The sequence below is a fragment of the Saimiri boliviensis genome, chromosome 14, assembly GCF_048565385.1.
Source record: "Saimiri boliviensis isolate mSaiBol1 chromosome 14, mSaiBol1.pri, whole genome shotgun sequence".
NCBI classification, from domain to species: Eukaryota; Metazoa; Chordata; class Mammalia; order Primates; family Cebidae; genus Saimiri; species Saimiri boliviensis.
In genome coordinates, this window is record NC_133462.1 from 93533355 (window position 1) to 93558452 (window position 25098).

The 25098-nt window shown below is 38.7% G+C and overlaps 1 protein-coding gene across 5 annotated transcripts in view; it reads right to left on the minus strand.

Annotated features, from left to right (window-relative positions):
• Window positions 1-25098, minus strand: part of AHCTF1 (AT-hook containing transcription factor 1) — an 87012-nt gene that overhangs the window by 23071 nt on the left and 38843 nt on the right. For all 5 annotated transcript variants that reach the window (XR_012513620.1, XM_039464282.2, XM_074385446.1 and 2 more), the window contains 12 exons: window positions 24799-24903; window positions 23834-23927; window positions 22286-22409; window positions 22076-22132; window positions 21107-21253; window positions 19504-19691; window positions 12969-13113; window positions 12761-12892; window positions 11832-11982; window positions 4386-4536; window positions 3973-4080; window positions 464-656 (listed from right to left, as the gene is read on the minus strand). Coding sequence is in view for 4 of the 5 variants with exons in the window: in XM_039464282.2 (XP_039320216.2) it covers window positions 464-656; window positions 3973-4080; window positions 4386-4536; window positions 11832-11982; window positions 12761-12892; window positions 12969-13113; window positions 19504-19691; window positions 21107-21253; window positions 22076-22132; window positions 22286-22409; window positions 23834-23927; window positions 24799-24903 (1595 nt within the window). In the remaining variant the exon portion in view is untranslated. The remainder of the gene's footprint in view (window positions 1-463; window positions 657-3972; window positions 4081-4385; window positions 4537-11831; window positions 11983-12760; window positions 12893-12968; window positions 13114-19503; window positions 19692-21106; window positions 21254-22075; window positions 22133-22285; window positions 22410-23833; window positions 23928-24798; window positions 24904-25098) is intronic.

Consider the following 25098-nt stretch of genomic DNA (forward strand, 5'->3'; position numbering starts at 1 on the left):
AGGGGTGAGAAAAGGCAATTTCAAGAGGGATAAAGGAAACCAGGAAGGAGTGACAGTTTATAGCTTCATCAGGAGTCAAAAAATTGAATATATAAAAATAAACCTAAGAACGAAATAGCATTTGATAGAATAACAGCATAATAGTATCAGCAATGGAGTTTACATAAAAATAAAATAAAAACAAACTCAAGAACCTGAAAGTATTACAAATGACAAAGGCAAATTTATAATGACCACAACTTGCATTACATTTATGAAAATAACGTGTAATTGTTAACTTTAAACAGGAAAGGATAAATTTAATCAACTGTTTAAAAAGATGTGAAAAACATAAAAGAATGCTTAAAGGACTTCCCAGCACTCTCACAACGTATCACTTCTAGATTGCTTATTTTTCTCCTTGCTACTTGAAAAGGAAGAATCATCTAGTTTCACTGTGAATACCAGATGTGTAAATACTAACCTTAACAACAAGAGGAGTTTCAAGCAAATGTAATTCTGAAACTCTGGAGATGGTCTGAGGTGAACCTTTTAATTGCGAACTTGAAGGCAGTGAACGGGATATGAGGTACAAAGGAGATCTCAAGGAGCTTTGCTGAATAAACTCTGAACACTGAGAAGGCTGGGGGACAGGCTGAACAACCAAATCCAGCAGTCTGGAATGAGAATATGCATTTATTGAGTTATACTGAAAAACCAAAAGAATTTAGTACCCATTTCATCAGACTCCCACGTTCACTGGTAACTATGATAACCACATGCAAATACAAATTCAGTCGAGAGTATTAACGTAATCCAAAGTGCCACCATGCATTTAAAAAGTCAGAAAATTATTTCATAGCAAAACAGAAAATTAAGAATTGCATGTAGCAACTGACTTTTCAAAAGGGTTCAAGTCGTCCTCCTTACCTTTACCTATATTTTCTGAGTTCCCACCATGTTCCCGGCATTTATTTTCAAATACGGATGAACTGGCAATGATTTAAAATACTAAAGCACACAGGACAAGGCTTCCCTGGCAAACCATTCACTAACATTCACTAACATGTAAAACAACCATTCACCTGCATGTGATATATATAATGAATACTGGTTCCTTTTGCCTTTATGGTTCTCACTGCCATGAAGACTAGTGACCGCCCCCTCTGAAAGTTAACTTCTTCAAATTAATGAGTTTGGTGACAAAGTACAATCTTAAGATTCTACTGCCCAGGCGCGGTGGCTCAAGCCTGTAATCCCAGCACTTTGGGAGGCCGAGGCGGGTGGATCATGAGGTCAAGAGATTGAGACTATCCTGGTCAACATGGTGAAACCCCGTCTCTACTAAAAATACAAAAAATTAGCTGGGCATGGTGGCACGTGCCTGTAATCCCAGCTACTCAGGAGGCTGAGGCAGGAGAATTGCCAGAACCCAGGAGGCGGAGGTTGCAGTGAGCCGAGATCGCACCATTATTGCACTCCAGCCTGGGTAACAAGAGCGAAACTCCATCTCAAAAAAAAAAAAAAAAAAAGATTCTACTACAAGGTTTTCCATTATGTCCTAGTCCCAGTGATAAAACTGATCCCACTGATTACTTGTACTGAACATGTATAATCCAAGTAAGTTTTAAAGCTTAATTTATAGATACATAATTTAAACTCAAAAGTAGAGTTTTCAGGTAATAATTTTTGGTGGACTATTTGCATAGGTCACTCCTTTCTCAATTTCCTAATAAACAGTCTATTTTATGGTTTGATATTCTAGTGGTAAAAACAATCCCTTTTTATTTCCCCCAAATGCCAACGTGGCTCACCTGAGAATAACCAGAAAAGTACATGATGCTTTGGAGGCCAGAAATAAAAGTTGCTGGTTGCTGTGCCTTCCTTATCATTCTACCTACTGATGAGCATTTTGCTATTAGGGGTGGCAGACCAACATAGGTAACAGCAGGGAAGTATTTAAAGGTCTTCCCACTTGTTATTCTGTATCAAACACAGCTTTTAGATTTCTACCAAACCAAGATTATGCAATCAGGCTGCTAGATATTTCTTTTCTTCTGATTTCACTTCTCTATTCATTTGCATTTAAATTCTGTACTTGAAAAAGAGTTTGCTCACTTTTATACTGAGCTATCACAAAGGAACATTTTGTTAAATGTGTTGCATGTGTTAATATTTATGTTTAAGGGACTTATTTATGAATGACTGCTTCTCAAAAGCAAGGCCTGTGCAACCTATTGAGTCAAAGCAGAACTCCCACATCAACAAAACTGATTTTGTTTTTTTTTTTTCTGAGTCCAAGTTTTCCTCATTGCTGAGGGTGGAGTGCAACGGCAGGGTCTCGGCTCACTGCAACCTCTGCCTCCTGGGTTCAAGTGATTCTCCTCCCTCAGCATCTCAAGCAGCTGGGATTACAGGCATGCACCACCAAGCCTGGCTAATTTTGTATTTTTAGTAGAGACGGATTTCTCCATGTTGGTCAGGCTGGTCTCGAACTCCCAACTTCAGGTGATCTGTCCACCTCAGCCTCCCAAACTACTAGGATTACAGACGTGAGCCACTGGACCCGGCCAAAAATAGGTTTTAAGAGAACTATTTTTAAGATATTTTCTAAATGAAATGTTAAATATTGCACTAGGTCTCAGGACTTCAATAAATGTTTGTTTTTTTTTTTTTAACCATAATCCAAATAAAGAATGCATCTCATATCACATAAAAATAAAACATCAATTACATATATTAGCACTTCAGGCTTGCTATGATTTTCCCTCAGATGTCATCTGCTCTACCCTATTTCACTGAAAAATATAGTATCTACCCAGTAATGCAAACTCAGTATGAAAAACAGAATCAGGGAATAAAACTATTTTTATAGAAGGAAATATTCATAACTCAATTAGCTTTCTTATATCTGAGTTAATACTGGCTTTAAAAAATTCTCACAATACTTTAAGGACCTGAGGCCATTTAATCAAAAGTCTTTTAACTTCTATTATTGACCCCCTGCTAAACCTCAGAGCTATTAAAGTATAAAAAGACCAAGAAAGGGGAACTTGCAGGAAAAAAAAAAATCAGAACTATTGGTAGAAAAAAGAATGTCAGTAATAACGACTTTCATTTAAAATATCTTCTTTCCATTTAAAATACGATCTTTCCATCTTATGAGAGTAAGTAAAGGGGAACAACTAAATTTAGTCCAAAAAAATGAAAACTCCTTCTAAGCTTTAAAATATGTCCATCATTGCACTCTATAAATACCTCTGGCCTCAGCTGTTTGTACATCCTTATCTCAAGTATCTTCCTTTAGTATCAAAAATTCAGATAATGTTGTAATGAACATCTATAATCATCATAAATACTGTAAACAATGTAATTTTGTCTCTGATGAAATTTGCAATGATCCTGGGCATATTAAGGACAAAGAATCAATATATCAAGAGACATACTGTGTTCTCTGTGATGGATAATTATGACAACTTTTCAATTAACCAATGCTCATAAGTAAATACTTGCAATCACAATTTCATCTTGGATATAAAACTTCAACTTAACAATTTTTGTAACACCACAGGTAAGATGTAAAAGTACTGCACCTGAGGCAACACAAGACATTTTAGTAGGCACTGTTGAACAGAAGAAAGCTTCAATGAGCCACCCAAGATTAATTTGTAAGTAAGTATAAAAACAACCTTCATTTAGAAGTATATTAACAAGGAAATAATATCAAGGAAAATAAGTTAATAGTTTGCTCATGAGACAAAATTCACTCCTGTTCACTAAGCAGTCTGAAATTATTTAACAAAAATTTCAAGTATACTCCTACCTGATGTTAAATTTCCTAAAATTACTATACTGCTGCCCAAATTACAATAAAAAGCTAGTATTAAAATATTCATTTAAGTCTATAAAATGTTAAATATAATTAAAATTACAATTTTAATTATCATCTAAATCTAACACTGTGTCTCTAAGAATGATTTAATAAATTCTTACCTAGAAATTTTCTGTGACGCTTTTGAAATTGGTGTTCCAAAAAATGCCTCAGGCAGCCCTGGAGCTGGGAGTGAATGCACTATAGGAGATGGTTCTTCTATTTTGGAACTACAAAAACAAAAATTTAACTTCTAATGTATCACAACGAGCCCTGATATAAAGCAGATGAGATGGGAGAACACAGGATTTTTAGGTTTTTACTTTGCGTATTTCTGCATCATTTACATTAACACCGTACATGTCGCTTTTAAAGGTTTAAAAAAACTCTTCTAAGAAACATAGCCAACATAGTTTTTCTTTTTAACATACATTAATAAACGTAGGCAATGGGAGTGGATTGTTGATGAATGCTGTTGATTGTCCAATAAAGATTAATAAGCAGAATGAGTATAAAAGGTGCAAGAAAAACATACCTAACGGAAGGTGTGATGTTATTTACAGGTTCTCTGCTCGCCCAAACTTCTTCAATTTTAGATAACACATTGTTGATGAAAACAGATCTTGTCAACACAGTTCCTGTTACAACTTGCTTTGGAACTGCTGATAATGGTTTGGGCCTAGAAACTGCAAAATGAAGAATGGAAGAATGAACTGCATCTCTAACAAGATTTTAATAAAAGCATATGAAAGAATGATTGGGGAAAAAAACACATTACATGGTAAGAGTAGCTAAAATTATATTTGGTTTCTTTTTTTTTTTTTTGAGACATAGTCTTGCTCTGTCACTCAAGCGGAAGTGCAGTGGTGTGATCTTGGTTCACTGTAACCTCCACCTCCTGGGTTCAAGTGACTCTCCTGCCTCATCCTCCCAAGTAGCTGGGATTACAGGCACGGCCACGACACCCAGCTAATTTTTGTATTTTTAATACAGACAGGGCTTCACCATGTTGGCCAGGTTGGTCTCCAATTCCGGGCTTCAAGTGATCCTCCCTCCTCGGCCTGTCAAAGTGCTGGGATTACAAGTGTGAGCCACAGCCCTGGCCCTATACATTTTTGGTTTCATTATAGTTATGCAGGATTAACAAGTTGGCATTTCAGTAATCGGTTAAAGAAAAAAAAAAGTTCTTCTTTGTGTTTTCTAGAAGATGGACATTTGCCTTCAACTGAAATGAGTTCTTTCATTAGGCACTACCCTAGTAATAGTCAAATCTTCTAAGAAAGCCTTACATTTACTGGGTTATAGAGCAGCCAATAAAAAAACATCCCTGTGATGAATGAGTACAGGTCTACCTCATTTTCTTGTGCTTTGCTTTACCTTTTTTTTTTTTTTTTTTGAGACAGTCTCGCTCTTTTTCCAGGCTGCAGTGTAGTGGCATGATCTCGGCTCACTGCAACCTCTGCCTCCCAGGTTCAAGCGATTCTCCTGCCTCAGCCTCCCAAGTAGCTGGGACTACAGGCATCTGCCAACTCCTTATTATTATTTTTTCGTTTTCTGTTTTTTTGAGATGCAGTCTTACTCTGTTGCCCAGGCTGGAGTGCACAGGTGCGATCTCGGCTCACCGCAACCTCTGCCTCCCGGGTTCAAGCGATTCTCCTGCCTCAGCCTCCCGAGGAGCTGGGATCACAGGCGCCTGCCAGCACCTCGCCTGGCTAATTTTTGCATTTTTAGTAGAGATGGGGTTTCACCATGTTGGCCAGGCTGGTCCTGAATTCCTGACCTCAGGTGATCTGCCTGCCTCGGCTTCCCAAAGTGTTGGGATTACAGGAGTGAGCCACCACGCTCTGCCTGATGCTACTACTGTAATTGTACTGAGAAGCTAAAAAATGCACCCAAAACAGCAAACTTAATAAATATATGTGTTCCGACTGCTTCACCAACTAGCCATTCCCAATGATGAGCTGTTACCCCGTGAAAGCTCTCCCTTTCCTGGAGGACCTCCCTTATTCCCTCAGACTGACAATGTCCAAACTAGGTCAACTAATAGTCCTACGAAGACCTCAAGTGTTCATGTGAAAGGAAGAGTCACATGTATATGACTTTAAATCAAAAGCCAGACCTGTCATGCCAGTTAGCCAAGTTGGAAATGCAAAACCGAACCTGAAGGAAATTAAATAGTGCTGCTTCGGTGAACAAATGAATGGTAATAGGGCAAAACAGCCTTACTGCTGAAATGGAGAAAGTTGTAGTGGTCTGGACTGAAGATCAAACCAAGCGGGGTGCAGTGGTGTATGCCTGTAGTCCCAGCTACTTAGGAGGCTGAGGCAAGAGGATCACTTGAGACCGGGAGTTTGAGAGTAGCCCAGGCTACATAGTGAGATCAAACGAGCTACAACATTCCCTTCAGCCAAGACTTAATCTAGGCCAGACATGGTGGCTCATGCCTGTAATCCCAGCACTTTGGGAGGCCAAGGCGAGTGGATCACTTGAGCCCAGGGGTTTGAGACCACGGTGGCAGGGGGCAAAAACAAAAAACCTATCCAGGTGCTGTGGCCCATGCCTGTAGCACCGGACAGTTGAGAGACTGAGGCAGGATCACTTGAATCCAGGAGTTTGAGGCTGCAGTGAGCAATGATTATCACTGCACGCCAACCCTGGCCACAGAGGGAGACTCTGTCTTAAAAACAAAACCTAATCCAAAGCAAAGTCTTAATGGTCTTCGGTTCTATGAAAGCTGAGAGACGTGAGGAAGCAATAGAAGACAAGTTTGAAGTTAGCAGAGTGTGGCTCAGGGACTTCAGGGAAAGAAGCCTCTCTAACACGAAAGTGCACGGCGAAGCAGCACGTGCTGACAGAGAAGCTGCAGAAGTGACCCGGAAGATCCAGCTGAGATGACTGATGAAGGCGGCTACGCTACTCAACAGTCTTTTGGTGCAGATGAAGCAGCCTTCTATTGGAGTAAGATGCCATCTAGGACTTTCAGAGTTAAGGTGGAGAAGTCAATGCCTGGCTTCAAAGGACAGGGTGACTCTGTTGTTAGGGGTAAATGTAGTTGATGACTTTAAATTGAAGATTATTTACCATTCCAAAAATCCTAAGGCCCTTAAGAATTATGTGAAATCTATGCCTGTCTTCTATCAAAGGAAAAAGCCTAGATGATAACACATCTGTTGACAGCATAGTTTACTGAATATTTTAAGCCTATTATTGAGAACTGCTTAGGAAAAAAAAAGTCTTTTCAAATATTACTGCTCACTGACAATGCACGTGGTCACCCAGGAGTTCTAATGACAGGGAGATGAATGCTGTTTTCATGCCTGCTAACACAACATCCATTCTGTAACCCATGGATCACAAAGTATCTTAATTTTCAAGATATAATTTAAGAAATATACTTCAAAAAGCTATCGCTGTCACAGACAGTGATTCCTCTGAGAGATCTAAGCAAAGTCCTCTGAAAACCTGGAGAAGATTCACCATTTTAGATGCCATTCAGAGTTCATAGAAGGAGGTCAAACTATCCACATTAAGAGGAGTTTGGAGGCCAGGCGCGGTGGCTCACGCCTGTAATTCCAGCCCTTTGGGAGGCCGAGGTGGGTGGATCACGAGGTCAAGAGATCGAGACTATCCTGGCAAACATGATGAAATCCCGTCTCTACAAAAAATACAAAAATTAGCCAGGCATGGTGGCGTACGCCTGTGGTCCCAGCTACTTGGGAGGCTGAGGCGGAAGAATCACTTGAACCCAGGAGGCGAAGGTTGCAGTGAGCCAAGATTGTACCACTGCACTCCAGCCTGATGACAGAGCAAGACTCCGTCTCAAAAAAAAGAGGAGTTTGGAAAAAGGTGATTCCATCTCTCATGAGTAACTGTGAGGGCTTCAAGACTTCAGTGGAGACAACGACGACAGGTATGGTGGACACGGCAAGAGAACTAGAATGAGAAGCAGAGCCTGGGTCAGGCATGATGGCTCATGCCTGTAATCCCAGTATTTTTGGAGGCCAAGGTGGGAGGATCACTTGAGGCCATGAGTTTGAGAACAGCCTGGGCAACAAGAGGCCATCTCCACAAAAAATAATTAGCCAGGCATGGTGGCACAGACCTGCAGTCTCAACCACTCGGAAGGTTGCAGTAGGAGGATCTCCTGAGCACAGGAGGCCAAGGCTACAATGAGCTACGATCATGCCATTGTACTACAACATGGGGGACAGACCAAGACCTTGTCTCTTAAAAAACAAAAACAAAAGACAGACCGAAGAGGCAATGAACTGCTGCAATCTCATGATAAAACATGGATAAATGAGGAATTGCTTATGGACAGGCAAACAAGTAGTTTCTTGAGATGGAATCTACAGTGTGGAAATAAGGTGAAAACAGACAGGGAGGGTCTCCAGGGATTACAGAAATTTTATTTTAAAAGAGAAAAGTATAATACATAAGTGATATTTTAATTACTAGCCCCTCTAAAGAGGAATCTAGTAAAAATACTGTACCCTAAACTTTCTAGCTGAAATAGGGTAGAAGACCTCAAAAAAACAAAAGGAAAAAAAAGCCCTAGGCTATTTAATTTCTCGGGGACAGAGGTTTCTTTCCCAGGACCGGAAAATGGCTGTATATCAAATACCTCATCCTCAGAACCAAAAAGAGTTACATAAATTCTTGAAAATGGCAGGATTCTGTCACACATAAATTCCCAATTTGAGTATTTTAACAAAGCTTTTTTTATAAAAAGCTGTGAGAGGTAGAGTCAGACCCTTTTAAATAAGAGAAACAATACAACTGGGCCTTCAAAAAACTAACTAACCAAGCACTCAAGTGACTGCTGCTCCCCACTGCAGCCCTGCTTAACTTGGCTAAACCTTTTGACTTATTTGCCCCAAAAAGGCAGGGACTAGCCAGGGCAGTACTTATCCAAATGCTAGGACCACAAAAAAGGGTGGTGGCTCCATTTTTCTAACCAACTTGACATGGTGGCCAAGAAACAGCCCCCATGTCTTATGATAGTAGTTACAACTTGCCTATTAATGAGAAAAGCTTAAAAGCAAACCATGAGTCAGACATTAATGGTCTAGGTCCTCAATCAGTTATCCAGAGATAAAACTAAAAACAGAAATATCACTGGCTTCCTGATGGGAGGATGTTACAATATAAACTAAAACCGAGAGACAGCCAAAGTATCCATATGAAAGTGTGCCAGATCCTAGCCCTGCCATGTTCCTGCCCACCTCCCAGGAACCCGCCCACACAAATACTTACACCACTACTGGTAAAATACACTCTAGTCCGAAGGACCTAAAAACAAACTCTTTCAGAACTCTGAAGTTAATAAAGCCTTTGTTCGTAAATTAGAGTAACATCACAGAAAGGGGTCAAGAGAAACAAGCTATATAAACAAGCTCACTTGGGAGTTGAGAATACTCCAACATGATACAACACAAACGTGAACTTTACAAATGACCCTGATCCCAGACTTCCTACTCCTCAGGTACCAGCCTCAGTATTCACCTCAGAATTAAAGCCAAATGGGAAGGGTATTTTCCAAATTTGGATTCAGAAGGATGAACTATTAATGCCCCCCGCACCCCCCAAAAAAAGAATCTAGATTCCCAAAAACCTAGGGTGGGCTATAACTAAATATGGCCATAGATCACCACATTATGGTAAAAAACAAAACAAAACAAAAAAAACCTTATGCCATTACTTAAGGTAATAAAGATACCAGATGTAAGAGATAAAACAGACCAAGGATCTAACAGGTGCCTCCAATTTGTACAAAATAATACTCAGATCGGGCTCCCTTATGACTCCACTAACCCAAGCTATCCAGCTGGGGTGGCATGCCAGGAAAAGACAGACAAAAAGACTACAGTGATGCCCCAGGCATCCAAACACTTCAACCTGCTAGTTGCCTTGGCATGCTCAAACATCTGACATTCACTGCTGTTGGGACCGAGAGGGCAGCAAAACGTTGTAGATTTTAAAAAGGAAACACAAACTCTCAAAATATGTGAAACCACAATCTTCTAGTTTCCACTGAGGTTAAGCTTCACTCATATTAACCTAGAGACTGGGTTCATCCTAAGACTCAAAAATCCAAATTACCTCCAGACCAACAAAACCCTGTTTGGACCATGTACTATTTACCACTCCCTCTTCTCTTAAATTTCAGGGGCTCAGACCCTAAAAGGTATCATTCCTGCATGAAGCCTGCACCACAGCCCTCAGACCAGGCTCTACTAGGTTCAACTTACTCCTATAACCTAGTATCTAATCTCAAGCTTCTCTTCTGGGGAAGGGATATCATATGTAAGTAAAATGTGCCCTTGCCATTCTCTTGATATATTCAAACTCTCTTCCTTATAGAACTCTCTATACTCTATATTCTTCTGTTGAAGAAAAAAATCTTAACTGGTAATAAATCACCATATAAAAAGTAAACTCCTCCCTTTACCGTTTAGTCCTTTTAATGACTGTGGCTGGTGATCTCCGGAAAGACAATACACTAGTCCAGGGGTCCCCAAACTGCGGCCCCGAGGCCATTTATCCGGCCCGCCGCACTTCAGGAAGGGGCACCTCTTCCATTGGTGGTCAGTGAGAGGAGCACAGTATGTCGCTCACGTACAGTCCTACTTCCGGTGACGCGGGGACGCACGGGTCATGGCTCCAGAAGCGCGTCATATGACGCACATCCGGTCTGCGGCCGCGGTGCCCCACATCACCGGAAGCAGTGTGAAATAACAGCAGAAGTAGGAAGGCAAAGCACTGTAACCATTACTACACAGTACAGTGGCCCCCATACTCCCCCAAATGTACACCACCACAATGGCCCCTATAACCTCCCGTTGCCCAAAAGTCTCCCCCTACATGACTACACACCGTATTTCCCCTATTATAAGACCCTGTCTTATATTAATTTTACCCCCAAAGGACGGGGCCTGTCTTATTTTTAGGAGGTGTCTTACAATAGGAGAAACATGCAGCAGTGGGCTTCCCACAGAAGAGGCTCACTGCCGCTGCAGATGTCCAGGACGCTGTATACACAGTGTCACAGGCTGATCACCGCCATCCCTGTAGACAGCACTGGAGGCGGTGCTGGGCCTGTGACACTGGATACCGCGGTCTGGGACAGTGGAGGCAGCAGCGCTGGCTGTGAAGGGTGTCACACCTTGCATAGTCCGGCCCTCCAATGGTCTGAGGGACAGTGAACTGGTCCCCTGTGTAAAAAGTTTGGGGACCCCTGCACTAGTCTTTGCTCTGGAGACTCCTCCCACCGTTGTCCTCCTAACTCAGAAGCCAAATAATCGAAGTCCGATTGATCTAAACCTGCCTTCTTGTAGGGTAGTTTGTTACTCACCTGGCATTAAAAATACTACATAAACTTAAGATGACAGGGCAGAGGCAGGGTTTGAGAGGACTGACTCCTTTTAGAAGAAGTTCTACTACAGGTAAAACGCTATCAAACAGTATCACATGCTACAGAGAAACTTGAGTGAAAGGAAACTGATGTGGCAAACTTCATTGTGTCATCATCATTAAGAAACTGTCACAGCCGACTCAACCTTCAGTAATCACCATCCTGATCAGTCAGCACCCATCAACACTGAGACAAGACCCTCCACTGGGAAAAAGATTACCACTCGTAGAAGGCTCAGATGATCATTAGCATTTTTTTTTTTTTTTTTTTAAGCAATAATGCATTTCAAAATTATGTATGTCCACTTGTTTTTCGGAATAATGCTAGCATACTTAAAAGCATAGTGTAAATATTATGCAATGGAAAACCAAAACTTCAGAAGACTAGCTTTATCATGATACTCACTTTACTGCAGTGGTCTGGAACCAAGCAGCAATATCGCCAAGGCATACCTTGGCTGCTACGTATTAGCAAAAGTGAGCTAAATTTAAGGTGGTTTCAGAAAAGTAATCATTCAATAACTTTTTTGGTCCAATAGATGATAATATTCTCCAATGAAATTCTTACCTAATCGAAAAACTGATGATGTTGACAGATGATAAGGCTTAGCTCGTTCAATGGCTAATTTTCGATGGACTCTAGGAAGGATTTTTCCATACTGGTCTAATATAGAATTTCGAGCCAGTGATCTCTCCCGCAAACGAGGATCACGATCATTCTATTAAACATATCAAAATTGGTTAAAAAAAAAAAATTTAACCTTCAAAATGTTAGGTGCTATAATTCTATATTTACCATTTAAAATAAAATTATGAATATCCAAAAATACCTTCCTACCTACATATCCACTTTTCCAAACCAATAACTTCATCCACATATCTAATTGTTTTATCAATCCTCACCCATCAATAAATTCCAAATCTCTGCTACCAAGCCTTGATTCTTCACAACTAATAAAAACAATGGTTATCACGTATTAAGCATCCACACTTGTCAGGCAACATTCTACTTCACACACATCTCTGTGCATCCTCAAAATAACCTCACAAGGAGATTTTATGATTTTACCGTTGATGAAACCAAGACTTAGAGTGTGTCCCCAGCACACAGAGTAAATGAAGAATTAGTCTGACCTGTGAAGTCAACGATCTTTGTACTGTGTAAGCCCCACTGCTGACCTCCACATCGTCCTCTCCTGCACAATCATCTTTCTACTATATATATTCCTACTGCTGGCCTCTACACCTTCATTTTCCCTGAGTCAAAGGGCAATATTGTAGGCAGATATCAGATCATAAATGGCATACATAAAAGAACTAGGTAGTAATACCCTGTTCCCAATTCTGCTACAGAGATGAATAGAGGATTCTGCAAGTTCAAGGTAATGTAAGGCACAGTGATTACCAAACCATTGTAAGCTCTTATATGACAAACCAAAAAAGTCCCCAGTTTTCCTTATTCTCTTACCCCCCCATAAGAAGACAACTTAATCATACCATAACATTAATCTTCAGAGTTTGGTTCAGCTTCAAGGCAGGCACATAATTGGCACGCTGCAAATGGTGAACTAAAAGGAATTCATGATTCTGAACACTGGCACTGGACTGCAAAAATTTCACTAAACATTCCTAAAAAGAACAAAATAGATTGTAAACTACCAGCTCATCCTGAATTTCTGACAAGGTTACATTGTTAAGTAATTACCTGCTCAGTGTCTGTAAATGGTAACTTCAGTAAATCTTCCATTAAGCCCATTTCCTGACAGACTTCATACATGTGCTTCAGTAACTCCTCTATATTCAACCTATTACAATGTTGCCGCAAAAAACTCCAGGCCTCAACCATGCACCTGAAAGCAATATTTATTGAAGTTTAGTTTTAGAAAAGTTATTTAAATGTTCAAAATGAGTAATCTACATGTAGAATCTCAAAGATACTTTGTAAAGTATGTTTACAAATAATAAAGAACTTTAAAAATCTGTTGAATACTGAGTACTGCACAATGAATATTGCCAGTAATAATAATAATGTCAGTAAGATGACTTGTTTAAAGAATTTTATGTTGCTCTTTAAACAATAAAAAAGCAAGCAAAGTACACACAAATTCAAAGACAAAAGACTAATGTGGCCTAGACAGAGCTGAATGATTGGCATGGTGTCACAGAGGAACGTTAGGCTTTTAAAGAAGTGACACTCAGTGAGAAGCATGTGGACGAGACTGACCTACAGGCAGAAGCAGGTATACTGTGTTCAAGAGGCAGTGAAGAGTATAGCTTGGTAGCAGAAGACGTTTTTTGGTTGATCTGCAGCAAGATTTGATTGGAGAACTTGGGGCAAATTTGGCAGTCTTAGGCACCAGGCGGAGGTGCTGAGACATCCTTTTGTGGGCAATTACATCATTTAAATGAAGGAGTATTTCTTTTTTTTTTCTTTTTTTTTTTTTTTTAGATGGAGTTTCGCTCTTGTTACCCAGGCTGGAGTGCAATGACGCGATCTCAGCTCACCGCAACCTCTGCCTCCTGGGTTCAGGCAATGAGTATTTCTTACACAGATGTCTCCCAGAATCAGGTAGGAGCATTTTTTTCCTTTTTTTTTAAATGCCAGTGTTCAACTCATACCCCACCAATAAGATTGTTTTGAAGGTTCACTTGACCATATCTATGAAAATTATAATTACATATAAGCCATGGCCCAACAATCCCAATACAAAGAATATAATCTGCAGAAATACCAGCAAAATTGCATAAAGATTAAGTATAAGAACATACAGTGAGGGCCAGGCATGGTGGCTCATGCCTGTAATCTCAACACTTTGGGAGGCCAGGGCAGGCAGATCACTTGAGCCTAGGAGTTCAAGACCAGCCTGGGCAACAAGGCGAGACCCTGACTACAAAAAAATACAAAAAGCGTGAAAAGCGTGGAAAGGACTGAGACCTACAGGTGGACACAAGCGTATTGTGCCAGGCATGGTGGTGTGTGCCTGTAGTCCTCGCTACTCAGGAGGTTGAGGCGGGGAAGCTGCTTGATCCTAGGAGGTCAAGGCTATAGTGAGCTATGATCATGCCACTGCACTCCAGCCTGGGTGACAGAGCCAGATTCTGTCTCAAAAAAAAAAAAAAAAAAAAAAGAATATGCAGTGAAACAATGAGTTATGATGTAGCCCTACATGAGGAAAATATGTATTAACTTGAAAAATCTATATATAAAGTTTTTTAAAAAGCAAGTTAAAAACCGTATGAAAGTGACAATTAAAAAAATTAACCAGGCCGGGCGCGGTGGCTCAAGCCTGTAATCCCAGCACTTTGGGAGGCCGAGGCGGGTGGATCACGAGGTCGAGAGATCGAGACCATCCTGGTCAATGTGGTGAAACCCCGTCTCTACTAAAAATACAAAACATTAGCTGGGCATGGTGGCGCGTGCCTGTAGTCCCAGCTACTTGGGAGGCTGATGCAGGAGCATCGCTGGAACCTGGCAGACAGAGGCTGCAGCGAGCTGGAGCACTCCACTGCACTCCACTCCACTCCACTGCACCCCACTGCACTCCAGCCTGGGCGGCAAAGTGCGAGTCTTTTCCCCCAACCCTGCCAAAAAAAAAAAAGAATTTAAAACATAATGGTATATCCATCCAAATAATGAACTACCATGTGATAGTTAAAAAGTAAATACTTCATGTATCAATTCTAAAATTAGTGCCCAACTAAAATAAGTGGAAAAGTATCTTGCAGAAGGGTATACAGTCAGAAGGGTATACAGTTTGCTGTTTTTATTTTTTTTAAAGGGTGCAGTGGGAAAGAAACAACATATAGACAACATTTGTTAACATTTGTTTAGAAGATCTTAGGAAGAATACACTAGAAATTATTCACACTATTGGTTACCAGGAGGAAACTTAAGAGGTTGGGAGTATTATCATTCTTACCTCTTAAACGTTGACGCATATCATGTTCTTATCAAAAACAAATAACACTCCATGTCTCTCCCTGAGCCCACAGACATATATTTTTTTAATTTTCCACTTTAAACCGTGATACCTACTCCCAGCTGATTAGACATACTAGCAGGAGTAAGATAAACTTACTTTATGATTTACCAAATATTAATTTGATAATAGTATAGAGAGTATTTTTAACAACAAATGACAAATGATAATGTTCTTTCCCAGTTTTGCCCATAGCAGGAACCACTTTAAACTTCAAGAAATCCATTTCTAACACTTAGAAAAGTTTAAAACAAAGTCTCCAAACTCTCACTAGTCTCAGGCTTCCTAGAGGAGAAAATAATGATGCTAGGGAAGAACAGTAAGAAAATTATTTCAATTTATGACAGGCTAGGCTAGCGTGTTGGGAGTAAAAGATATAGAAGTCATTTTAATAAGGAAGGCATGAGGGTTCTTGGCAATACAGCAAAAACAGATTGAAAAACCATTCTGTGAGAAACTCTCTAAACATGCTAGACCACATATAGATATGCATTATGAAACGCATGATGGGGACCATAATAAAAAGAGATATTTAAGAGAGGTAAACAAGCAGCCACTGATTTCTAGTGACCGGAGTAAAGTAAAAAGACTGGGAAAAGATATACACAGGATATAAATAAAAACATTGTTTGTGTAGCTACATTAACAATTATTCATGATAAAGAAGGTTACCATATAGTAATTTTAAAGGTCATTTAAAAAAAAATTTAAAACACTTATGTGCCTAATATTCAAAACACAAAATGCTGGAAATACTGTGAGGAACTGACACATCCAGCATTATTGTAAGCAACTTGCATACTTTTCTTAGTAACTTACAAAACAGACCAGGAAAAAAATTATTAAGGACACAGAAAGATTAAAACCATGCGAACAAACCTGATCGCTGGGACAAATACATTTGACATTTCACCTATTAAATGGAGAATACACTGAGTACTTATCAGTGGGTAAAACAAGTCTTAACCAAAAAAATTTTATTTTTTAAATAGAGGCAGGGTCTCCCTATGTTGCCCAGCCTGGTCCTGAACTCCTGGGCTTAAGTGATCCTTCTACCTTGGCCTCCCAAAGTGCTGGGATTATAGCTATGAATCACCATGCTGGCCATTTTTTATTATTACTTTTAAATAAATCAAGTCTTAGCAAATTTTAAAGGTCAAAAACCATGTGGATTATGTAATAATCCCGTATTATGGGATTACAATACAACTCAGAAGCCATCAACACAGTAATTTTTAAAACCCATTATTTATAAATTAAAACTTCTAAATCATACATAGGGAAAATAAATAACCACAATGAAAATTTAAAAATATTTAGAACAGAATCATAATTAAAATTGTGGGATGCTGCTAAGGTGCTATGCAGGACATTCAGATTTATATTTTTATGTTACTAAAGAAAAATGAAAATGAAGCAATCGTCCAACTGAAGTGAAAAGTACAGCAAAATAAACTCACCTACCATAGAAAGAGGAAAAACAATTATGCCTATACAAACATTTTTCCGCTTTCTTATACATTTATGATACTAAGACTGAACACTCTATGCCAGTAGCTGAACTGTCTACAGCCTTCATTTGTAAGTTGGTCGCTGTACAGTGCATTGTGGTTAATTTTCAAGTAAAACAGCCATGCCAGTTGTGATAGTATGTCCACACATATAGCTCATAAAATTGAAAAGCTACCAGTATGAAGTTTTAGAGAAATGCAAAGATGCTCTTAATGAGGAAACTCAGGCTCAGAGAGGATAACTGAACTGCTTTTGATCAGATTTCAGAAAGTGGCATAATTTAAATTCAAATCTATTTCAGTCCAAACATCTTGCTCTTAACATCTTTGCTACAATAAGTGGCTGTTTCAGTAACATTATTTGTAAGGATGCAAATTAATAAACAATTTGACTAACATAAATCAAAAACAGGGCAAAACCTCACTAGCACAGGTTGAGTCGGGAGAGTGTTACTGTTTGATGGTTCAAATATTAAAACTTTTTCAGCCATTTCAACTATATGCAATGAAATCATTTCCGTGTTAGACTATTATGCAGCCTAACCTCTCTTTTAGTTCAAATTTCCCAAATGTAGCTTCTATCCATGGTTCGAGGATACTGATTAAACACTGCTGGACTAGAGATGTAGGTATCTGAACAAATTAGGTGATCATGTATGACAACAGGACACACTCAGAAACTGTGTTTTCTTGAATAAGTCCCTGTAAATCAGCTTGTTTTCTTATTTGCTTCCTTCTGATAAAAGTGAAGTGTAAAGTATGTCGTTACATAATCTCCTGGGAAATAAACATGGCTGCCTTTTGCAAAATTATCCGTTCAAATATTAAAGCAGCTTTCTCCTCAGATGTTTCAATAAAAATTGGCACCTTCACTTTCAACAGTGTTCTCTGACTTCTTAGTCATTCTCCTTACAGGACTTGTAATTATTTTGAAACATTTCTTAAATCTGAATAGAAGCTATCTCACAAATAGCATTGAGTGGTTTTTATTTCTTAATTTAATGTATAGGAGCCGTAATGTTCTAGATTTCTGGGGACCGAATAATTGAGACTTTTTCCAACTTGAGAGAAGTAAGATTTAGAAGTTAAACTATCAGTGCTTGTTAACTACATATATGGCTAAGGTAAAGGAAATGAGGACCTAGCGTCATCAGGGAAACGTGCTCTGGTAATTAGAGGAGGACACTTGGAATCAAAGGAAGAAGAAATCGGCAACCTTCCAAAGATGTTTCTTCCAAAGTTCTAACACCTGCCCTTCTGATAAGTATTAGAGATTAAGTGCCATCACTGAAAAGTGTGAGGTACGTGCAACTGAAAAAAAATGTGTATGTTGGTTTCCAACACAGTACTAGAACTCTTAACCCCTGTTGAATCCAGCAGTTAACACATTTAGCTTCTTTAAATTATTTTTTCTAGAGTAAATCTTATGGAAACTATAGTTTTGATCTCATAAAAAAATTTCCGTATTGATTCTAGATTTATTAAGCTAGCTAAACATTTTCGCTAAGCCAGAGTATTTCAACAAGTACTTCCTAGTTCATTACTGTTAAGGTTCTATATGTCTGTCTAATCAATCTATTACTAAACTTCAAAACTTTTCTTTGGCCTGAAATTTGTAGATCTTACACTCTCCCTCTTATCCTTAGAAGTACATGCTATTTAACCAAAGAGAACAAAGAAAACATAACTTTCAGCACACTGACACAGAAGTGGTAACTGGTTGAAATATAACACAGTGAGGTAAAGTGACTAATTTCTAAAAATATAAAAACGATCAAGAGGGTTGAATAAAACCAATGAAGCACAAAATAAATCTAGTAAGGAATTTCAGCTCCAAGCAATTTCTGCAGCTTAGTTCATAAGAAAACCCAATAACCATACCACTGTACTTCCAATCACACCATTTAGCTGTCAGTTACTATGTAGCTGAGACTATAATAAGCATTATGTAAATGGAAATATACTTATTAGAGAACATCAAAATACTGCAAAAGGAAGAAACAAAGATAACACTTGCTCAAATCTGGTTGAAGTATTAAGACATGAAACCAGACACTTCCTTAAATCAAGATTTAAGATTTTCTTTCTGTAAGGACGCCATGGGGCAAATGAAATGACAAAATTCAAATACAAACAATTCCAATACTCAAGCAACCACTCGTAACAGAAACATCCAAGTCCCACTGCTGAACGTAGACTCTCCATCCGCCACCTCTATACAACCTCACCCTGCTCTACCCTTGACTTCTTCCCAGCATACTGAAGGACAGCCGCCAGTGCCGTCAATCAGCAACACAGAGAACCACCCATCTCAACTCGGCACCCTACCTTTTACCTAAGGTACTCATCTTATTCTAGATAAAAGGTGTTACATGTTTCTCTTATCACTGAAAGACCAATAAACATACGAATATTAATTAACACAATGAAAGTAAAATATTCTACAGCTGTCCTCACTGTCCTTGAGGGGACTGGTTCCAGGACCCCCATGGACACCAAAATCCTCACATACTCAAGTTTCAAAGTTGGTCTTCCTGCAGAGCCCATGCACATGAAAAGCTGGCCTTCCATATATGCAGGTTTTACATCCCATGAATACTGTATTTTCAATCTGCATTGGATGCAGAACCCACTAATACAAAGCACTGACTTTACTGACTTAAGGGCCAACTGTATATTGTCTATTTAATCAACTCCATTTTATTAACAGATATGATAAAGAGTTTATACTTTCAAAAGATGTACTTACCTATTAAAAAGCAAAACCGTAAGGTGAAGGGTAACATCACTACCACTGGACACTGCTGGCTTCATTGTCTGAATGTACCTGAGGGCTCGTCTGTGCTCACCCTGACTCATGAACGCCTGAATAATCTTTGAGTGTTGCCATGACAAAGGTTTCGCAGTAGCTGGATGAAACAAAAGATCCAAGCCACTCTGGAAATAACATGAAAAGTGTTCAAGACAAACATAATCCAATACATTTAGACAAAGTAGCTAAACCCAACACTAAAAACCACAAAAATCAAGACAAGACCAGTTTAAACATAAGCTGAAAAAAATCTACTTTAACCTGTGGTATATAGAGTTGGCCCTCAGAATCTACAGGATCCATATCTGCAGACTGAACTAAATGCAGATACAAAACATTTGAAAAAATAAGGCTGGGCATGGTGGCTCATGCCTGTAATCCCTGCACTTTGGGAGGCCGAGACAGACGGACTGCTTGAGCTCAGTTCAAAATCAGCGTGGGCAATGTGGCAAAACCCCATCTTTAAAATGAACAAAAAAAAGTTTTTAGAAAAATTTAGAAGGCCAGGTGTGGTGGCTCATGCCTATAATCCCAGCACTGTGGGAGGCTGGGGTAAGCAGATCACTTGAGGTCAGTTCAAGACCAGCCTGGCCAACATAGTGAAACCCAACTCTAGTAAAAATATAAAAATTAGGCAGGCATGGTGGTACATACTTGTAGTCCCAGCTACTCGGGAGGCTGAGGCAGAAGAATCACTTGAACCCAGGAGGCAGAGGCTGCAGTGAGCCAAGACTGTGCCACTGCACTCCAGCCTGGGTAACACAGCGAGACTCCAGCTCAAAACTAATAAATAAAAATGAAAAGGATTACTTAAAATACCCAATGAGATGTAAATACCATGTAAATAATTGTTATATTGTAATGTCTAGGGACTAATGACAAGAAAAATGTCTGTACATGTTTAGTACACACACAGTATTTTCCCCTCAGTATTTCTGATGTGGGATTGACTGAATCCATGGATTTAGACTCCATGAACACAGAGGGCCAACAGTATACAAGAAGATGTGCACAGGACAGAAGCAAATACTATGCCGTTTATTATGAGAGACACGAGCCTCTGTGAATTTTGGTATGTTTCTGGATCCTGGAACCAATTCCACACAGATACTGAGTGATAACTGTATTTTATTTTAAAAATAAAAGCCTTATTAAAAATATACTTTTGAGACCCTATTACACTATTTCATAAGATCTTCCCATCACAAGTTTCATACATCAAAGCCAAATCTTGCCTTCTATGGTTCACTCAACACCCCAAACTATCTCCAATGTAACAATCACTGTACCTATATTATCATAATTATTTACTTATTAGTTTCCTTCTTTAAACAGTAAGAAACCTGGGGTTCTGAACTGTTAGCTTTATATTCTTGGCTTAAAAATAGTGCTTGGTGAAGGTACTATTTAAAGTGAGTCTTTCTTCAACTACCTCTAGAAGTAGACTGTATCGTATCTTTAAATATCAAATATAAATTATGTGTATTGTCTAAAATTCTAGTAATTTATGAAAGTTTATGCTGTAAGTGGATAGACTTACCTCATAGTCATTATGATCTATTAACCAAAACCCCTGAATAAGTTTAACTTGGCCCCAAGAAATGGCAAATATAGTTGGGAAAGATTCAATTGAAGTATCCGTTTTGTTGGGAGAGGAATACATAATATCAAGTAGAAAATAAATGGTCTTTTAAAAAGTGGATTAAGGACAATAAACAACAACAACAACAACAAAATCCTCCTACATATATGTTTAGAATAGGTAGCAATAAAATGCAGCATTAAAAGAGACTTAAAAGACCTCTTTTTAGTGTTTAGGAAGCCATCATGGACAGCCAGCAATGAGAAGTTTTAGTAAGTGTGGGTAACCAGTTCCACACCAACTCCTTTCATTCTCAGTATTTTATTACCCGCATCACAAAGGACATAAAGCATATTTTTATGAAGTCAGTAGCTTAATAAATACAAGAAACAAAGATATATGCAAAATTCTAGTGATGCAGCAAAAGATGGCAGCTGTAGCAAACATCACCTAGCTTATAAACTGTAAATGGAATCACACATTTTTTTAGACTATGTAAGTAACATTAGCACAAAAATATTATCACAAAGACTACAGGACTCAAATAATGCCTAAGGTGCTAACACACTAACTGATAATGTATTCGTTTCTAGCACATAGGTTAATGCCACTGAGAATGATCCTCTGGTAGTAGCATTTTAGAGAAACTGTTTTTACTTTCTGAGTGTCTTAGATGCATTTAAGAATCTGATAAAAGCCAAGTACCCTATCCCTAGAAAAACAAATCTAAAACAAAATTTTGCATACGGTTTTAGGTTAATCATAGGCCATCTGAGCCCAAACAACAGATCCTGGGTTAACATCTCTAAAAAAAAACAAAACAAAACAAAATTCAACCTTGAAATTGAAATTAGATGTCAGGCTTCTATACTATGAAATTTATAATTTTAATAATACATAAACACTGGATAAAATTTAAAAGGATACAATAGAATGTTTGGCTGCTTCAGTAATGCCGTCTAACAGGTACATATCAAGTAGTGCCTGTAAAACAAAGGGATAAAACCTTCAGTACATTTTATACAGTCATTCATTCTCCTTGCTTTTCCCAAGTCTGTGCCAGACATACAGCTAAGCATGTTTCCTCCCTCCCCAACTTTACAGGCTGTATGTGACAGCACATTATTGCAAACCTACATGTAGACTAGGAGGAGGGTATCTTCCTGTGCCTCCTTCATCTCGTCTCCACAACTTCTCAATTCGCTCTCCTAACTGAGAAACCAGTCCATCGATCATCAAGCAATTGGGGTTCCACTTCCCTCTGCAACCAGGGAAAAGTTAAGACTTATTTAATATTCCCGTTAATTAATATCCAAACAACCAGCACAACTATCAAAGAGAGAAGAGGCCAGGCATGGTGGCTCATGCCTGTAATTCCAATGATTTGAGAGGCCGGGGCAGGAGGACTGCTCAAGGTTAGGAGTTTGAGACCATCCTGGATAACATAGCAAGGCCCAATTTCTAAAAAAAAATATAAAAGTTAGCTGGGTCTGGAGGTGTGCACCTGTAGTCCTAGCTACTCAGGAGAATGAGGAAGGAGGATTGCTTGAACCCCGGAGTTCAAAGTTAAAGTGAGCTATACACATGCCACTGCACTCCATCCTGGGCGATAGAATGAGACCCTATCTCTAAAAACAGAAAGACAGAGAGAGAAAGAGATAAGAGAATTGGGAATTGGACCTGAGTTAGCATGATGAGAACTACAGACATCAAGAGTTAACCCTTAGGCTGCCTCAAGTTTAGTCATCAGCAAACCAGTAACAGCAAGCCAGTCAGTCAGGGTGAGGTCCCAGAGGAGAATGTGGTCCAGCTAGCCAGTGACCATTCTATTTTTCATCATATTAAGCAAACTACCATAAAGCCCGGTGCAGTGAAAATACTAAAATTCAAAGTCAAAGAGTTACAGTTTGTTTCATCACTTGGGTTAGCCTTTTACCCTCAGTGATTCCTTCAATCAGAATCACATTACTGAACGCCTCTGATGTGAGACGCAGATACTGTCCCTACGTCCTTTCCTTTTCTCTTTTTTCCCCTGTATTTCCTTTTCTAATTGTGAAAAGCAGCAGCACTTACTACCTTTCGAGGTTGTCCAGCGAGTCAGGCATTATACTAGGTGCCCTGCACGTATTATTTTATTTAGCTTTATACTGACTTTGTAGCTTGCATAACAAAGCTGCCAAGGACGTGCACTTAAGAAATAACAGATCTAGAATTTTAAAATATGCCTAAGCAATCTCCCAAGCTAATGTTCACTGTTATTCTACAGCACTGGTTTCCACAATTGCCATGCATCAGAATTACAGCTGGCATAGACTTTAAAGTACTTGGTGATTCAGGTGTAAGAAACCTGGAATCAACATTTGTGAATCGCTGCTCTAAATGGTATATGCTCTGTAATTTTGTCATTGCAACTTGAGGAAGAAGACTATTTCCAGAAATGCGGTCAAGACTCTAAGCACCACTCTTTCTTCGTCTATTACCTTTACTTCTTTATTTCAAAAGAACTAAGTAACCCATTCATGTGTTCTTTTTTCAAACATGAAAGAAAGAAAATAGTAATGGTAGTATCAAATTCTGATACTTTACTGAGAATTCTATCCATTCAATCACTTTGTAACATGATGACCACTGTTCTGAGAAAGTCTGACTCCTTACAGACAACGTCTAAAACATGTTTCACTATACCTTGATAAACGCTCAAACTTCTGTCGCCGACTGGTGTAGTAGTTCTGAATGACGGGGTAGTTGTAGCATAACCTTGACAACTGCACAGCATCATCTAGATTTTTAAGAGTTGGAAAAAAAGGCTGGTAATATTTCCAAAATATCTCAACAATACATATTAATATTTTACTGTAATTTTATAGTTATAGCAACCCCCAGTTAACCCACAGGGTTATTATATTTAAGTAATAAAAGATTACTACATATCTTTTTATTTACAGATGCACAAGCGAGAAAATGATCTGTCATGAAAGTCTGTAACAACAAGGATACCGGCTTAAAATCCTGAAAACTGTTCAAATAATTTTACTCCTTAGGCACAAATAATTTGAAATCAAGAAATGTTCACTACAAATCAAAATCTAAGAGAATTATGAAAAAATAACATCAATAATTATGTACAGTGGCAGAGGAACTTCTAAATAAAATCTAATGGCTTCCTGGAAATCCAAGAAGCTGAAGGCTTTAGAAGTTATATTCTAAAGAAAGCACAAGTCAAACACCAAGAATTCTCTAATTCTTGGTACTGGCATAAATTATTAGATAAAACAGGTTATTTAATTTAAGAAATATTAGTTAGTAACCATATTAAAAAGACCATTACCAGGAAACAGGCAAATTGTGTTATAGAAACTATGGTTCTATGGATCTATATAGCTAGTAACATTGCTGAACTCATCTGCAGGAGCCAGGTTCTCAAATATGCTTTCCTTCTAAATGTTACTCAATCCAGTAAGTGTGTATGAGCACTGTGTATCAGGGATGAGAAGAAGATAAAAAGGAAGGAAGAATGTTAAGAAGGAAGCACAGGAGAAAAAACTAAGTGAGGTGGAAGAAAAGAAATTCAAAGCATTAGAATACAGTAACAAAACCATAAAGACTCAGAATGTTTCAATTTACACACATAGATTAAGTAGGTGTTTTACCTCTGCCTTCTGGTAAAAGCCCAGAATGGGAGAGCCACAGCAGCACCTGCGCGTACTGACAGATGAGGTGGGAGACCACAAACTTATTGCTCAAGTCTATCAGTCCTGTAACAAAGAGTTCACATCAGTTGTTTAGCTACAGAAAGAAAAAACAAGATGCTCCAGTGTTCAAAATTAATCACTTGCTAATTTACAAATGTATATTATATATGTAATATATATGTGTTCAAGATATATCTAGTTTACTTTGGTCCAAAATAATGTCAACCAAATCTTCAAAATGCTCAACTGAATAAGTCA